General features: G+C 39.3%; 1 protein-coding gene across 1 annotated transcript in view; it reads left to right on the top strand.

Annotated features, from left to right (window-relative positions):
* The window catches only part of LOC139761760 (uncharacterized), a 61,342-nt gene extending 44,832 nt beyond the window's left edge, over positions 1 to 16,510 (top strand). The window contains exons 7-12 of the mRNA XM_071686195.1: positions 128 to 304; positions 3,810 to 3,927; positions 4,447 to 4,531; positions 12,503 to 12,712; positions 13,666 to 13,767; positions 14,933 to 16,510. Coding sequence (XP_071542296.1) covers positions 128 to 304; positions 3,810 to 3,927; positions 4,447 to 4,531; positions 12,503 to 12,712; positions 13,666 to 13,767; positions 14,933 to 15,343 — 1,103 coding nt within the window. The 3' untranslated portion in view covers positions 15,344 to 16,510. The remainder of the gene's footprint in view (positions 1 to 127; positions 305 to 3,809; positions 3,928 to 4,446; positions 4,532 to 12,502; positions 12,713 to 13,665; positions 13,768 to 14,932) is intronic.
* Positions 16,511 to 19,027: the final 2,517 nt, after the last annotated feature.

Raw genomic sequence — 19,027 nt, 5'->3', positions numbered from 1 at the left:
ACATATGAACCACTGGAACAGAAGTCCTACTACGTCAATGCATACGTCTAGAGTCTCCACATCAGAGATAGGATCAGACCCACACTAACCAACCCCCACACTCACTCACCACCCTGCATCTCCGCAGGCTTGGTCGCTGCAGGTGACTCTACCTCCTCACTAGCCCCCCTCGGCACCATCAGCAAGTCTGGGGTAAGGGCGGCGATAGGACACCGCGCGGGTACGGCTGGAGAGGGGAACCAATCATCGCCCAAACCCATCCAGCGACGTCCCTCGGCAACCGTTATCCCCAGCAGACATCCAGGTAAGCAAAGATGACCGTGTTGCTGAGACTGTTCAAACACTGGTGTGTTGCAGAGACCGTTCAAACACTGGTGTGTTGTGGTAGTGCTCAGATACATGGCTGTGTTTGCCACTAACCGTTGTGTTGAATGACTTGCGCAGCAACAGTGTGCCAAAGAACTTGTGTTGCATGAATGTTGTACGAGTCGCAATATTATTCCTTCGACTGAAATGGCCACAGACTTATCATGCATGACCCAGGTAGACAAAGGCTATATTCTGGTTCGCTTTATATTTTCCAGAGTTTTGTCCGTTTGTGTGAGCTACCAATACACTGCACGGTTTGAGTTAGGGTAGTTTGACATTCTTAAGATCCATCACAGGCGGTTAGAATCGTCTTGACCACTTGAGGAAAGGGTTCGATTTCCTTCGAATGGACCGGACGTCAGCGGCCATACATGGTGAGTCGACAGTGTTATGGCCCGAAATAGCCAACCCCCAGACAGACCGTCCCCGAAGGTGGCATGGGGATCGGCTCAATGTCAAAGAGCAAGGCCACACAGGCAGCGCAGTTGTGGGACCCTTACCGTAACTGTTCCTGCTGCCAGTCATATGGGTTAAAACAATCGTACGGCTCTGTGAACGGCATATGAGCCGTCGCCGCTCCACGAAAAGTAACCATCAGATTAAACGAATCATAAACGACTGCTAATCAACTTAGTACACAATGTACTCCTACACATCAAACAGCCGAAGCCACAGTAGCATCTCATGACTCATAATGAACGAGAACAAAGGACGACAGCTGGTTTATATACGAGACCAAGCAGAGAAGACGCTCATCTGTGAGGATAACCCTTGGGACACCCGAGTGCTATCACAACTGCTATCGCCGTCGCAAGGGACTCGGCAAACACAGGGAAGCAGTGGAGGAAATCTGGGGCTCAGTGACTACAAAGAAAAGTGTGGCACTCCAGTTATGAGAGGACGATGTTGTCCGTGGCATTACTGCTGTTGTTATACGTGTTGCTCAATGCTGGTGGTGGTAATGTTGTTACAACAGCTGTTTTTTTTTTCGTGTAACATGTTACTCTTAACGTTACTGGTGGATCTTCTCGTTACGGTTTTTGGTGTTACTTGTTACTGGTCTAGTGCTCGGTAGCTTGCTGGTAGTTGTCGTGGTTTTTAATTGACAAGTGCTGCTCTTTTAATCATTAGCTGTTTGGTGATGACGCCACTATGTTGATGATGTCACTGCTGTTGTCTTTGGTGGTCGTCAGGCATCATCACTGGTTGACATCACTATCATTACAGTGAATTTCGATGTCTTGTTAGTGATACTGTTCTGGGCTCTGGTGCAAAATATGATCCTCCTCTGTGTATACAATCCTCAGCAAGTAGGAGGGTGTGGGACACAGATGCTATGACATATAACCACAAAAAGGTTAAAAAAAAATTGACTGCCAATACTCAAGAGCTACAAAAGGCGGCAACACACACACCAAGTCTTGAACATCAGACTAACCTAACGAAGACGTAAACATACATGTACCTTGGCCCAGAACCCGAATCAAAGCGACGCTGCCTCTACAAGGAACACAACCCTCTACTCCTCTACTCTGAGAGGAAGGAAGGATAATTTCCTTCTGTCACAACTCGACTGGAAGGTTGCTGAGCAATAGAGAGGAGGAGCATATAGACACCAACACGTACATAATCGAAAAAAAAAAAAAATGAGACTCCTGGACTGCTATCGCATCGCTCGGAGACTCTGCCCACAAAGGGACGAGTCAAGATGTGTCCAGGAAAAGACAAAAGAAAAACTTTCGACATCCCGTGCGCTACAAAAACGACCCAAGACACCAAACTGTATATACGAACGTTGATAATGTCCATTAAAGTTGGCTGTGTTTCGGACTGGCGTTGGCGGAGGAGGAGGAGGAGGAGGAGGAGGAGGAGGAGGAGAGGAGGAGGAGGAGGGGGTACGAGAAGGATGAAGACTTATAGTTCATAGATTTATGTACTATATCTATCGAGTGTGTACTGTGCTTCGAGGAGAGAGAGAGAGAGAGAGAGAGAGAGAGAGAGAGAGAGAGAGAGAGAGAGAGAGAGAGAGAGAGAGAGAGAGAGAGACTAAAACTGTAGCGGAAGGGAAGCAAGACTGATACACCGGCTCTGGTAGAGACGGTAATCTGGGAAAGGATCAGGACCAAGGCTTGTACTACTCTCAGGGAGAGGATCAGGGCCAAGGGCGAGGTAGCGGAGTGAGATCCTCAGACACAGAGACAGAGAGAGGACCAAGGCTAAGGATGAGGTGGCAAAGGGAGATATAGGTTCATCAGGGAGAGTATCAGGGTCAAGGGAGAGTGTGGTTTAGGTAGAAAGTGGTCGTCAGGGAGACGATCAGGGACAAAGGAGGACGTCTGTCAGTCGGGTTTTGGGACAGAGGCGCGGGGGCGCAGCTGCCGGCACCCAGGACGTACGACCTCTGGATTATCCTCATGAAGCAGGAGGAAGTACTGGATGTAGGCGAGAGGGGCCGAGGGAGCATGGTGGGTGAGAGGGGATGAGGGAACGTGGTGAGTGGGGGGAGTAAGGAGTTATGGTGGGTGTGGAAGGTGGGGAGGTTTTGGTGTGTGAGTGTGGTGGATAAGGAAGGTGAGGAGGCTGTGGTGTGTGTGTGTGTGTGTGTGTGTGTGTGTGTGTGTGTGTGTGTGTGTGGAAGGTGAGGAGGTTGTGGCGTGTGAGTGTGGTGGATGGGGAAGGTGAGGAGGCTGTGGTGTGTGTGTGTGTGTGTGTGTGTGTGTGTGTGTGTGTGTGTGTGTGTGTGTGTGTGTGTGAGGTGAGGAGGCTGTGGTGTGTGAGTGTGGTGGGTGAGGAGGATGAGGAGACCATGGCAGGATTCCGTGTGCTTAAGATGCCGCAGTATCGGGGTGTGTGAAGACGAGGAAGACCTATGCATACCGGATGAGCTGGACGACGAAAAATGACGACAGGAACTATTTCCACGTCTGTCTGCATCACCAGCAAAAGACTCTCCATCCATACACCATTCCCATTAGAGGGAAAGAACTCTCAGTCATCCAAATATTTCCACGCATGTGAAATATTTTTTGGAGGACGGATGTAAATACGTCTAAACGTACCGTAACTCCTCTAACTACGACGAAAGATCTTCTCACCTTCGTTGATCACATCCATGATCAAACTAACGAACGCAAGACGCATTTCTACCTCCAACAGTCGGAAATGAGTGACGTGATACCGCTAGAGAGGCGCGTCATGTTAGGTCATGTAAGGCGACAAGTATGACAGTTCGTTCATGATCCAACTCTCACCATCATCACCCACCCTGACTCCAAATCTCTCCAAAGTTCTCACACTCGAGACAGATGTTCACTACCTCCTCCCCCCCCCCCCCTCCTTCGTCAATCATTATCTCGTCCTCCTGTCGTTTCTCCCAGCCTTCCTCACCCAATCACGACCCTCCTGGTGCACTTAACTAGCCCTCGTTTCTCCGTCCACAGTGGCTGGTTACGCAAGACCCGGAGGGAACCCCTATAACTTCGTGTCTGGAGAGGTGTACGCGCCACCGCCCCTCGTCCGGAGAACCAAGCACAGGAATTCCCAGAAGCCCTTCGTCAGGTACGCATCCCCTTACTCTAAAAATCATACTCACAGTATGAAGACAGTCTCATCTCACTGCCTAGGGCAAGAAGATAAGTCTCATTTTACTTTTCCTATTCTGTGCTAAATGAACCTAATGGCTTAAAGATATACACTGATCTGGGGATGGTTACACATACGTCAAGAAACTGTAGATTTAAAGTAACGTCGTAAAATACTGAGTCAATGTGGGGGAAACTCTTAGTGTCCTTGTGAGTTTATACCAAGAGAATCACTCGTATTTAGATCTAGTAATCTAGATTCATATATGTATTTATGCACGTGCGTGTACATGTTAATGTGCGTCTGCTTTTGCGGATATGTATACGTTTATGTGCCGACATGTGTTCAACAGCATATGTGTTTAATGTCTGTATGTGTATAAGTACGTATGCTCTCGTGTGTGTGTGTGTGTGTGTGTGTGTGTGTGTAGACTCGTGTTGAGCATATGGCCTCAGACGGCAGTGTGTGGTGCCCTAACCATCGCTGGTGTTACAGAATAACCACCAGGAGGCCGGTCCAGGAGGAAACCAACCCTGTAATACCCTTCAAGGAGAACCACTCCACCCACGTCCCTAAGTCAGTACATTTACAATCTTATTTGGTGATCTGTCTTTGTAAATATGTCAGTCAATATAATTTACAGCTGGTGATCTGTCTTTGTAAATAAGTCAGTTAATATAATTTAGTCTCATTTGGTGCTCTCTTTGTAAATAAGTCAGTCAATTTAATTTAGTCTCATTTGGTGCTCTCTTTGTAAATAAGTCAGTTAATATAATTTAGTCTCATTTGGTGCTCTCTTTGTAAATAAGTCAGTTAATATAATTTAGTCTCATTTGGTGCTCTCTTTGTAAATAAGTCAGTTAATATAATTTAGTCTCATTTGGTGCTCTCTTTGTAAATAAGTCAGTTAATATAATTTAGTCTCATTTGGTGCTCTCTTTGTAAATAAGTCAGTTAATATAATTTAGTCTCATTTGGTGCTCTCTTTGTAAATAAGTCAGTTAATATAATTTAGTCTCATTTGGTGCTCTCTTTGTAAATAAGTCAGTTAATATAATTTAGTCTCATTTGGTGCTCTCTTTGTAAATAAGTCAGTTAATATAATTTAGTCTCATTTGGTGCTCTCTTTGTAAATAAGTCAGTTAATATAATTTAGTCTCATTTGGTGCTCTCTTTGTAAATAAGTCAGTTAATATAATTTAGTCTCATTTGGTGCTCTCTTTGTAAATAAGTCAGTTAATATAATTTAGTCTCATTTGGTGCTCTCTTTGTAAATAAGTCAGTTAATATAATTTAGTCTCATTTGGTGCTCTCTTTGTAAATAAGTCAGTTAATATAATTTAGTCTCATTTGGTGCTCTCTTTGTAAATAAGTCAGTTAATATAATTTAGTCTCATTTGGTGCTCTCTTTGTAAATAAGTCAGTTAATATAATTTAGTCTCATTTGGTGCTCTCTTTGTAAATAAGTCAGTTAATATAATTTAGTCTCATTTGGTGCTCTCTTTGTAAATAAGTCAGTTAATATAATTTAGTCTCATTTGGTGCTCTCTTTGTAAATAAGTCAGTTAATATAATTTAGTCTCATTTGGTGCTCTCTTTGTAAATAAGTCAGTTAATATAATTTAGTCTCATTTGGTGCTCTCTTTGTAAATAAGTCAGTTAATATAATTTAGTCTCATTTGGTGCTCTCTTTGTAAATAAGTCAGTTAATATAATTTAGTCTCATTTGGTGCTCTCTTTGTAAATAAGTCAGTTAATATAATTTAGTCTCATTTGGTGCTCTCTTTGTAAATAAGTCAGTTAATATAATTTAGTCTCATTTGGTGCTCTCTTTGTAAATAAGTCAGTTAATATAATTTAGTCTCATTTGGTGCTCTCTTTGTAAATAAGTCAGTTAATATAATTTAGTCTCATTTGGTGCTCTCTTTGTAAATAAGTCAGTTAATATAATTTAGTCTCATTTGGTGCTCTCTTTGTAAATAAGTCAGTTAATATAATTTAGTCTCATTTGGTGCTCTCTTTGTAAATAAGTCAGTTAATATAATTTAGTCTCATTTGGTGCTCTCTTTGTAAATAAGTCAGTTAATATAATTTAGTCTCATTTGGTGCTCTCTTTGTAAATAAGTCAGTTAATATAATTTAGTCTCATTTGGTGCTCTCTTTGTAAATAAGTCAGTTAATATAATTTAGTCTCATTTGGTGCTCTCTTTGTAAATAAGTCAGTTAATATAATTTAGTCTCATTTGGTGCTCTCTTTGTAAATAAGTCAGTTAATATAATTTAGTCTCATTTGGTGCTCTCTTTGTAAATAAGTCAGTTAATATAATTTAGTCTCATTTGGTGCTCTCTTTGTAAATAAGTCAGTTAATATAATTTAGTCTCATTTGGTGCTCTCTTTGTAAATAAGTCAGTTAATATAATTTAGTCTCATTTGGTGCTCTCTTTGTAAATAAGTCAGTTAATATAATTTAGTCTCATTTGGTGCTCTCTTTGTAAATAAGTCAGTTAATATAATTTAGTCTCATTTGGTGCTCTCTTTGTAAATAAGTCAGTTAATATAATTTAGTCTCATTTGGTGCTCTCTTTGTAAATAAGTCAGTTAATATAATTTAGTCTCATTTGGTGCTCTCTTTGTAAATAAGTCAGTTAATATAATTTAGTCTCATTTGGTGCTCTCTTTGTAAATAAGTCAGTTAATATAATTTAGTCTCATTTGGTGCTCTCTTTGTAAATAAGTCAGTTAATATAATTTAGTCTCATTTGGTGCTCTCTTTGTAAATAAGTCAGTTAATATAATTTAGTCTCATTTGGTGCTCTCTTTGTAAATAAGTCAGTTAATATAATTTAGTCTCATTTGGTGCTCTCTTTGTAAATAAGTCAGTTAATATAATTTAGTCTCATTTGGTGCTCTCTTTGTAAATAAGTCAGTTAATATAATTTAGTCTCATTTGGTGCTCTCTTTGTAAATAAGTCAGTTAATATAATTTAGTCTCATTTGGTGCTCTCTTTGTAAATAAGTCAGTTAATATAATTTAGTCTCATTTGGTGCTCTCTTTGTAAATAAGTCAGTTAATATAATTTAGTCTCATTTGGTGCTCTCTTTGTAAATAAGTCAGTTAATATAATTTAGTCTCATTTGGTGCTCTCTTTGTAAATAAGTCAGTTAATATAATTTAGTCTCATTTGGTGCTCTCTTTGTAAATAAGTCAGTTAATATAATTTAGTCTCATTTGGTGCTCTCTTTGTAAATAAGTCAGTTAATATAATTTAGTCTCATTTGGTGCTCTCTTTGTAAATAAGTCAGTTAATATAATTTAGTCTCATTTGGTGCTCTCTTTGTAAATAAGTCAGTTAATATAATTTAGTCTCATTTGGTGCTCTCTTTGTAAATAAGTCAGTTAATATAATTTAGTCTCATTTGGTGCTCTCTTTGTAAATAAGTCAGTTAATATAATTTAGTCTCATTTGGTGCTCTCTTTGTAAATAAGTCAGTTAATATAATTTAGTCTCATTTGGTGCTCTCTTTGTAAATAAGTCAGTTAATATAATTTAGTCTCATTTGGTGCTCTCTTTGTAAATAAGTCAGTTAATATAATTTAGTCTCATTTGGTGCTCTCTTTGTAAATAAGTCAGTTAATATAATTTAGTCTCATTTGGTGCTCTCTTTGTAAATAAGTCAGTTAATATAATTTAGTCTCATTTGGTGCTCTCTTTGTAAATAAGTCAGTTAATATAATTTAGTCTCATTTGGTGCTCTCTTTGTAAATAAGTCAGTTAATATAATTTAGTCTCATTTGGTGCTCTCTTTGTAAATAAGTCAGTTAATATAATTTAGTCTCATTTGGTGCTCTCTTTGTAAATAAGTCAGTTAATATAATTTAGTCTCATTTGGTGCTCTCTTTGTAAATAAGTCAGTTAATATAATTTAGTCTCATTTGGTGCTCTCTTTGTAAATAAGTCAGTTAATATAATTTAGTCTCATTTGGTGCTCTCTTTGTAAATAAGTCAGTTAATATAATTTAGTCTCATTTGGTGCTCTCTTTGTAAATAAGTCAGTTAATATAATTTAGTCTCATTTGGTGCTCTCTTTGTAAATAAGTCAGTTAATATAATTTAGTCTCATTTGGTGCTCTCTTTGTAAATAAGTCAGTTAATATAATTTAGTCTCATTTGGTGCTCTCTTTGTAAATAAGTCAGTTAATATAATTTAGTCTCATTTGGTGCTCTCTTTGTAAATAAGTCAGTTAATATAATTTAGTCTCATTTGGTGCTCTCTTTGTAAATAAGTCAGTTAATATAATTTAGTCTCATTTGGTGCTCTCTTTGTAAATAAGTCAGTTAATATAATTTAGTCTCATTTGGTGCTCTCTTTGTAAATAAGTCAGTTAATATAATTTAGTCTCATTTGGTGCTCTCTTTGTAAATAAGTCAGTTAATATAATTTAGTCTCATTTGGTGCTCTCTTTGTAAATAAGTCAGTTAATATAATTTAGTCTCATTTGGTGCTCTCTTTGTAAATAAGTCAGTTAATATAATTTAGTCTCATTTGGTGCTCTCTTTGTAAATAAGTCAGTTAATATAATTTAGTCTCATTTGGTGCTCTCTTTGTAAATAAGTCAGTTAATATAATTTAGTCTCATTTGGTGCTCTCTTTGTAAATAAGTCAGTTAATATAATTTAGTCTCATTTGGTGCTCTCTTTGTAAATAAGTCAGTTAATATAATTTAGTCTCATTTGGTGCTCTCTTTGTAAATAAGTCAGTTAATATAATTTAGTCTCATTTGGTGCTCTCTTTGTAAATAAGTCAGTTAATATAATTTAGTCTCATTTGGTGCTCTCTTTGTAAATAAGTCAGTTAATATAATTTAGTCTCATTTGGTGCTCTCTTTGTAAATAAGTCAGTTAATATAATTTAGTCTCATTTGGTGCTCTCTTTGTAAATAAGTCAGTTAATATAATTTAGTCTCATTTGGTGCTCTCTTTGTAAATAAGTCAGTTAATATAATTTAGTCTCATTTGGTGCTCTCTTTGTAAATAAGTCAGTTAATATAATTTAGTCTCATTTGGTGCTCTCTTTGTAAATAAGTCAGTTAATATAATTTAGTCTCATTTGGTGCTCTCTTTGTAAATAAGTCAGTTAATATAATTTAGTCTCATTTGGTGCTCTCTTTGTAAATAAGTCAGTTAATATAATTTAGTCTCATTTGGTGCTCTCTTTGTAAATAAGTCAGTTAATATAATTTAGTCTCATTTGGTGCTCTCTTTGTAAATAAGTCAGTTAATATAATTTAGTCTCATTTGGTGCTCTCTTTGTAAATAAGTCAGTTAATATAATTTAGTCTCATTTGGTGCTCTCTTTGTAAATAAGTCAGTTAATATAATTTAGTCTCATTTGGTGCTCTCTTTGTAAATAAGTCAGTTAATATAATTTAGTCTCATTTGGTGCTCTCTTTGTAAATAAGTCAGTTAATATAATTTAGTCTCATTTGGTGCTCTCTTTGTAAATAAGTCAGTTAATATAATTTAGTCTCATTTGGTGCTCTCTTTGTAAATAAGTCAGTTAATATAATTTAGTCTCATTTGGTGCTCTCTTTGTAAATAAGTCAGTTAATATAATTTAGTCTCATTTGGTGCTCTCTTTGTAAATAAGTCAGTTAATATAATTTAGTCTCATTTGGTGCTCTCTTTGTAAATAAGTCAGTTAATATAATTTAGTCTCATTTGGTGCTCTCTTTGTAAATAAGTCAGTTAATATAATTTAGTCTCATTTGGTGCTCTCTTTGTAAATAAGTCAGTTAATATAATTTAGTCTCATTTGGTGCTCTCTTTGTAAATAAGTCAGTTAATATAATTTAGTCTCATTTGGTGCTCTCTTTGTAAATAAGTCAGTTAATATAATTTAGTCTCATTTGGTGCTCTCTTTGTAAATAAGTCAGTTAATATAATTTAGTCTCATTTGGTGCTCTCTTTGTAAATAAGTCAGTTAATATAATTTAGTCTCATTTGGTGCTCTCTTTGTAAATAAGTCAGTTAATATAATTTAGTCTCATTTGGTGCTCTCTTTGTAAATAAGTCAGTTAATATAATTTAGTCTCATTTGGTGCTCTCTTTGTAAATAAGTCAGTTAATATAATTTAGTCTCATTTGGTGCTCTCTTTGTAAATAAGTCAGTTAATATAATTTAGTCTCATTTGGTGCTCTCTTTGTAAATAAGTCAGTTAATATAATTTAGTCTCATTTGGTGCTCTCTTTGTAAATAAGTCAGTTAATATAATTTAGTCTCATTTGGTGCTCTCTTTGTAAATAAGTCAGTTAATATAATTTAGTCTCATTTGGTGCTCTCTTTGTAAATAAGTCAGTTAATATAATTTAGTCTCATTTGGTGCTCTCTTTGTAAATAAGTCAGTTAATATAATTTAGTCTCATTTGGTGCTCTCTTTGTAAATAAGTCAGTTAATATAATTTAGTCTCATTTGGTGCTCTCTTTGTAAATAAGTCAGTTAATATAATTTAGTCTCATTTGGTGCTCTCTTTGTAAATAAGTCAGTTAATATAATTTAGTCTCATTTGGTGCTCTCTTTGTAAATAAGTCAGTTAATATAATTTAGTCTCATTTGGTGCTCTCTTTGTAAATAAGTCAGTTAATATAATTTAGTCTCATTTGGTGCTCTCTTTGTAAATAAGTCAGTTAATATAATTTAGTCTCATTTGGTGCTCTCTTTGTAAATAAGTCAGTTAATATAATTTAGTCTCATTTGGTGCTCTCTTTGTAAATAAGTCAGTTAATATAATTTAGTCTCATTTGGTGCTCTCTTTGTAAATAAGTCAGTTAATATAATTTAGTCTCATTTGGTGCTCTCTTTGTAAATAAGTCAGTTAATATAATTTAGTCTCATTTGGTGCTCTCTTTGTAAATAAGTCAGTTAATATAATTTAGTCTCATTTGGTGCTCTCTTTGTAAATAAGTCAGTTAATATAATTTAGTCTCATTTGGTGCTCTCTTTGTAAATAAGTCAGTTAATATAATTTAGTCTCATTTGGTGCTCTCTTTGTAAATAAGTCAGTTAATATAATTTAGTCTCATTTGGTGCTCTCTTTGTAAATAAGTCAGTTAATATAATTTAGTCTCATTTGGTGCTCTCTTTGTAAATAAGTCAGTTAATATAATTTAGTCTCATTTGGTGCTCTCTTTGTAAATAAGTCAGTTAATATAATTTAGTCTCATTTGGTGCTCTCTTTGTAAATAAGTCAGTTAATATAATTTAGTCTCATTTGGTGCTCTCTTTGTAAATAAGTCAGTTAATATAATTTAGTCTCATTTGGTGCTCTCTTTGTAAATAAGTCAGTTAATATAATTTAGTCTCATTTGGTGCTCTCTTTGTAAATAAGTCAGTTAATATAATTTAGTCTCATTTGGTGCTCTCTTTGTAAATAAGTCAGTTAATATAATTTAGTCTCATTTGGTGCTCTCTTTGTAAATAAGTCAGTTAATATAATTTAGTCTCATTTGGTGCTCTCTTTGTAAATAAGTCAGTTAATATAATTTAGTCTCATTTGGTGCTCTCTTTGTAAATAAGTCAGTTAATATAATTTAGTCTCATTTGGTGCTCTCTTTGTAAATAAGTCAGTTAATATAATTTAGTCTCATTTGGTGCTCTCTTTGTAAATAAGTCAGTTAATATAATTTAGTCTCATTTGGTGCTCTCTTTGTAAATAAGTCAGTTAATATAATTTAGTCTCATTTGGTGCTCTCTTTGTAAATAAGTCAGTTAATATAATTTAGTCTCATTTGGTGCTCTCTTTGTAAATAAGTCAGTTAATATAATTTAGTCTCATTTGGTGCTCTCTTTGTAAATAAGTCAGTTAATATAATTTAGTCTCATTTGGTGCTCTCTTTGTAAATAAGTCAGTTAATATAATTTAGTCTCATTTGGTGCTCTCTTTGTAAATAAGTCAGTTAATATAATTTAGTCTCATTTGGTGCTCTCTTTGTAAATAAGTTGCCCACGTATCCGTTTTTTTCCAGCTCTCTCCACACATCCATCTCCCTTACCTACCTCTTGCCTCTATTTACTTCACCTCCTCATCTATGTAACTCACCCACAGCTCTGCGCTTCTCTTACCTCTCCCTCACTACCTACACTTAATACAACCCTCTCCCCACGCCTGCTTTATCGTAACTCTCATTAGTCCTTTATACGTAGTCAGGAGGCAGACACAAATGTTGAATGCACTCCTCTGTTATCTGCACCCATGTACAAGTCATTCCCTGACCATTATCTTCTCGACTAACCTCCCGGAATCATACCCCGCTGACGAGTGCTCTGTGAACACTTACCTCTTGACCTTACGTAATGACACAAATCCACTGAATTCCACCCACTTTCCCGTGTTTGTTGATAGACATGATAAGGTAATGAGTTGGGAGACATATTCTATAAAGTGTGAGGCGACAGGGGAAATCACGAGTGCCCGCCTCTGATCACTCGACCCACGACAACCGTCCCCTTTGCTTTGCATCCACTTACCTGTTGTCTCGGACTCCGTGCAGGTGAGGAAGCTGCTGACGACGACGGGCCTCGTCCTCCCACCGTGTGTCGACCCTGTCAAACATGAAATGTGTCAGTGTCGATCCCTAGCGCCCCTCGTCCGCTCCCACACCCTAATGTCCCGGGCCTCGGTCATGTCCAGGACGTCCCACAGGTCTCTCAGACCTCCGTCCAGGCACCAGGGAGCCATCAGCTATGAGAGCACCTCTCAGGTAGGTAATGACTGACACTTCTGCCACACTCCTAACAAGGAAATAACTACACCAGGTAGGACTCATTGCTGGAATGGTAATAATGCATACAAAGATCACTGGTTCGTGCCTTCTGTCTGTCCCTAACCTGCAATGGTCAGTTGCTGTTTGAATTCCTTTATATTCCTCGGTATGTATGAGATGTATTAAAAAACTAACGCGCACACACACACACACACACACACACACACACACACACACAAGAATATACGAAAAAAAAAAACATTATGAAACAGAAATCAAAACGAACACTGTAATGACAGAAAGAATTATACAAATGGGGGTAATAGCACACATTAAGAGCTTAAACTCCCAAAAGGAATACGCGAATAGGAGATAATGAGACACAGAGACAAATGTAACAAAACACAGACAATAGCAAGAGAACAACTTTAGCCGGACAAGGTATATGGCAAACGGTACACGGGAAAACAGGGCTGTTAGGAACCAACAGACACACAGGGAGAGACATTCAGAAATATAGACGGAGTGACGAAGAGAAATTTCAGATACGGAGGTAAACTGAACATCATAGCCAAGCACTCAGTCTAGCGGATGATAACGGATGAGAAATAAGACGCAAAAGATGTTGACCATGATGGGATATGCAACCAAACGCATTGCACTCCAAGAGGAGGAGGAGGAAGAAGAGAAAGACAGATGAGCAAGTTCACACACATATATGATCGCTTCACACCCACACCCACACACACACACCCACACTCACACACACAGGCCTTCACATAGTCGCATTCACACAAACATACAAAAACAAACTTGCAAACACATGCATACACGGACACGGACCTCCAAAGTCACGGGTGGGCAAAGCATCAGACACTGAAGCAACGACAGCAGGTGCGACGCCTATACGACAACCTGACCCCCGTATTAACCATGACCTCTGACCCCAGTCGCAGCAAATGACGACGGGTTTCCGGTCGCTGCCCAGCCCTACCCCGCCAGACCAGGAGCGTGACAACAACCAGGATTCCATAACCACAACCAACACCCAGGTAGGTCTGGCTAACCATAACCCCCGACTGACTAGATTGCCCTAAAAGGTGACCATCTGTCTTCCTAAAAGGTGACCATGTGTCTTCCTAAAAGGTGATCACCTGTTTTCCTTAAAAACCTCACTGGAGAGTTAGGGAAACTAGATCACTCTAGATAAACCTTGTCACTCAAGTATTATACTAGCTAAAGTTGTCCTAATCTTGATTAGTGCTGGAGGAAAGTGTACTAGATGTCATCTAGGCTTCTAGATAATTGGGTTTAATCTCAAACCCTCGTGAGCAACGAAAACAATGACGAGAGATTACAGAACTTTCTCTTGATCAGTTAAGGAATGATAAATGCTACGCTTTCAGCACAGTAAGACACTTACAAGAGGAACTCGGTATCATGAAATAAGGGACTGAATCCCTTGCTATCTATAATACCTGATACCTGAAACAGCAGTTTTAATGTCTGATATGATATCTTGTAAACTAGAAAAATAAATCCATGACATTTTTTGGTTAAGTTTACATTAAATAATGACTAAAAACTGGTTTTTTTTTTTTCTATTTCTACGTCAGAAGTAACCATATAAGACTCCATAGTGCCAATTCTCTGATATATCAAGGTTTTTTCTATTGATTCTTATAAATCAAGAAGTTTTCGAGGAAAAATAGAAATTATCTCTTCGGTAATAGATCTAAATTCTATTTTGGTCGGGATATTTTCGAGCTGATGGCTTTTTCAAACCAAAATGATGTTTCAGTTGTAATATTTGTGGATAGAGAAGTGGCTACATGAATCATTTTCTTGACCTCAGACATCGCTCAACATTCACATCAACAGTGATCCTTCTAACTCCCTTGCAACACTCACAGAAAAAGACAAGGACCTCACAACCTTCCTAGAACACAGACTCTATGATCTCTGCATAATACATGTTTTTCCTTTTCGTCTCACGTCCTGCAGTGGCCTGTGTGTCCTGCAAGACCACAGCGAAAGGTATATAAGGTATATAACGTATATCAGGTACATAAGGAGATGTATCACCCTGTGTGTGTATAACCAAATGTATCTTGTATACGAAAGGTAACCTACGACTTGTGCCTGGCCATTTACCAATGTGTAAATGAGTCTGATTTCCACTGTTACTAATGAGACTAATTTCCTACCTCAACACAGCTGGAGGTGGACGAGACGCCTCCACCACTGGCACCGAAGAAGAGCTCCATGACAGGTAGCGGCAGTGCTGCAGGAGGCGGAGGAGGAGGAGGCTCCTCTGCCAGTCAGGACAATGGGAAGAGTGGGAGTCGCGAGAGCAGACTGGCACATCCGGAGGGCAGGAGCTTCCGCGAGGGCAGGATGGCAGCTCACGAGGCCAGAAGCGCTGGGCTCGACGGCCGAGGCGGAGGTTACGACGGCCGATACAGCGGCAGATACGACGGCGCCTACGACGGTAGAGCGGGAGGCAACGGATCGAGCTACGCCGGCGCGGGAGGCGGCGGACATAGCCAGCGACAAGGAGGCTCAATGAATAACTCCGACATGCAGCTGACCACCATCTATCCCCCGCCCCGCCGCTTCGAACTCTAGCAAGGGGCCAGCTACGTCTAGCCTGTGGACGGTGGATGAAAGGCATAGGAAGACCCACACCGACCTACTTGTCACATCACAGTGCCCGGTTATAAGGACATGTCATTTCCTTACGTAAAACACTTCGAGAACGCCATCTCTGACCCCTAAATAGCACATCTTTAGAGACAGTAAAGACATGTCTATCAGGGAAAACATAGACTCTACCGTTTCTCGTCAAATATTTACGAAAAGGCATTGACAACTAGAGTGGTATGTGAGGCAGATGATCCAGTGGATCTCGGGCGCTGGCTTGAGCCAACATCTGTCGTCACATGATTGTCGGTGATGTCTGTGGGGCCCGGTAGAACTCGAGGGGGCCCCACCACCTTCTACAGGCTGGTTACGTAGCCTTACGAAGAAGAAAGCTACAGGCTCACAACATCTCCTCAAACTGCTGGACGTCTAGTGTGGTAACAGGACAGATGAACCATCCCCCTTTCTACCACGTCGAATCCCATATGAAAATGATTATTCACACAGCAGATCTTGTGCGTGTGCGTGTGCGTGTGTGTACTGAAAATGAAATGTGTGAGATCTGTACTTCTTGAAAGTTCCAGTGATGGAATAAACGCTATGATCAAGATGAGTATTGCTCGCGGCATTCAGTTCACTCATTACTAAGACGCTGCGAATCTGGAGCAGTTCGATCCTGTTTCTGGCTCTCATATCCACCAGATCCGAACTGTTACTTTAGGGTATGAGGGACGGAGCTTGGAGCTTCACCGTGTCTCGAACAGTATTCGAATATCACGTAGTGACACATGTAAACATTTTACACCGCCTCGAACGCGTGACTTAGAAATCAAGTGATCATATTGCTTCTTCCGGAGGACAACACTGTCTGGCATCTGTGTATGTGGCCAGTGATTATAATGAAGCTCTTCAGCATCAAGGTCACAAGTGTGTGTGTGTGTGTTATATAATGAGTATTAAGGCAAGCTAAAGGTCGTAAGCTATAGTGAGAAGGACATATTGGTCAGCACCTCCGGCCTGACCATATGACTTCTGTCTCTCGGTCTCAAGATTAATTACTCGTAAATAATGGTATACCTCAGTTACTGTCTTAAATAATAACGTAGCATACAAGACCTGGACAAGTCTCTCGTGACATATAATGACATTATTTTTTTTTCTTTTGGAAACAGTTTAGATATCATACTGTATCTATGTGAATATATTTGAAAAAAAAAAAATTTAGTTGTCTTTTTATTAAAATTTTACAACAGTAATCCTTTTGGGAGACAGTTCCACTAAAGACTTCAATCCCTAGGATTGTATTCCCATCTCGTTCCTAGCACATGACACAGTCCTAGAACAAAGGCACAGGTCACAGTCCTAGCACTAACGACGCAGGTCATATTCCCGGTACTATGCATACAGGTCATATTCCTAGCACTAACCACAAAGGTCATATTTCTTCTAGTACTAAGCACACAGGTCACATTTCCTTGCACTACATGCACAGGTCACATTCCCTTGTACTACACACACACACACACACTGGTAGCATTCCATAGTTCTTCCAAAGCGAGTGAACGTCTTGTGGGACTGTTAAATCATGAATGTACCTCGTAGTATCGTTCCTTCGGCGACTCCAGCCTACAAAACGCAGAACCTCGCGCCAATGAGTGGAGAGAGAGAGAGAGAGAGAGAGAGAGAGAGAGAGAGAGAGAGAGAGAGAGAGAGAGAGAGAGAGAGAGAGAGAGAGAGAGCCGAAGGTGACCTCGATTCATAATTCCATCGCTGGTACGATGACAAATTCAGCTTCTTGTCATTTCGAGGTTACAGGGAGATATATTCATGGGATGTATGTGTCTGGGAGAGAGACATGACCAAGGGTGTAAATCATGTAGAGTCGGAGAACAGGAAACGTGAAGGGAGGGAGGGGAGGGAAGATCATCTCGAGGCATTATTCTTTTTACCTCCCCCTTCTCAATATGTACTTACTGCTGCAGGAGGACGGGGCCTGAAGCGCCACAGTAAATGGTTCCGTCAGCCACGGAATCCGTCGCCTCCTCTCCCCATCTGGAGATGGGGAGAGGAGGCGACAGACGAGAAAGGTATACGTATTGTGCACTGAAGAGATTTACACACGAAGTGGCATATGAAGTAAGGAGATCTTTCTATAGCCTTACCGTCCATTCCTTGTTTACATAATAGACTAACAAGTGCATTTAAAAAAGAAGAAAACGGTCTTCAAGTCTCTGTCACGCATAGCGAATGGATAGATGCAAAAAACGGGAGTGTGACAGTACGCATGCGTATGATCCAGGAGGTCACGAATGACGTGCTTGAGCTAACCAAGTCCCTTGTCTTCTGGGCACGCAACCCTTGTCTCCACTACGTTTCTCTACCGAGGGTGAATCAAGGAACAGAGAAGGGGGCCAGGTGAGGATATTCCTTCAAAGGTCCAGTCCTCTGTTCTTAACGCTACCTCGATAACGCGGGAGATGGCGAATAATATGAAAGAAAGAAGAAAAAGATATATATATATATATATATATATATATATATATATATATATATATATATATATATATATATATATATATATTATTTCATTTATTTTATTATACTTTGTCGCTGTCTCCCGCGTTTGCGAGGTAGCGCAAGGAAACAGACGAAAGAAATTGCCCAACCCACCCCCATACACATGTATATACATACGTCCACACACGCAAATATACATACCTGCACAGCTTTCCATGGTTTACCCCAGACGCTTCACATGCCTTGATTCAATCCACTGACAGCACGTCAACCCCGGTATACCACATCGATCCAATTCACTCTATTCCTTGCCCTCCTTTCACCCTCCTGCATGTTCAGGCCCCGATCACACAAAATCTTTTTCACTCCATCTTTCCACCTCCAATTTGGTCTCCCTCTTCTCCTCGTTCCATCCACCTCCGACACACATATCCTCTTGGTCAATCTTTCCTCACTCATCCTCTCCATGTGCCCAAACCACTTCAAAACACCCTCTTCTGCTCTCTCAACCACGCTCTTTTTATTTCCACACATCTCTCTTACCCTTACGTTACTCACTCGATCAAACCACCTCACACCACACATTGTCCTCAAACATCTCATTTCCAGCACATCCATCCTCCTGCGCACATCTCTATCCATAGCCCACGCCTCGCAACCATACAACATTGTTGGAACCACTATTCCTTCAAACATACCCATTTTTGCTTTCCGGGATAATGTTCTCGACTTCCACACATTCTTCAAGGCCCCCAGAATTTTCGCCCCCTCCCCCACCCTATGATCCACTTCCGCTTCCATGGTTCCATCCGCTGCCAGATCCACTCCCAGATATCTAAAACACTTCACTTCCTCCAGTTTTTCTCCATTCAAACTCACCTCCCAATTGACTTGACCCTCAACCCTACTGTACCTAATAACCTTGCTCTTATTCACATTTACTCTTAACTTTCTTCTTCCACACAAGGGATAATCGACCGTTGACTTGGCTCTACGAAAATCAGCAATATTTATTTTTTCTTCTATGTGGAGAAATACGAGTAACTAAGATTCATGGAAGGCGTTGTAACTCTCTCTGTCGTGGAGGCTTCAACACTGTTATGAAAACCGTATCAGGAAAAACCAGCTTTATAAATTTCATCTCGAAACTTC

This window comes from Panulirus ornatus, chromosome 41 (assembly GCF_036320965.1).
Source record: "Panulirus ornatus isolate Po-2019 chromosome 41, ASM3632096v1, whole genome shotgun sequence".
NCBI lineage: Eukaryota > Metazoa > Arthropoda > Malacostraca > Decapoda > Palinuridae > Panulirus > Panulirus ornatus.
This window is presented reverse-complemented; position numbering and strand designations above follow the sequence as displayed.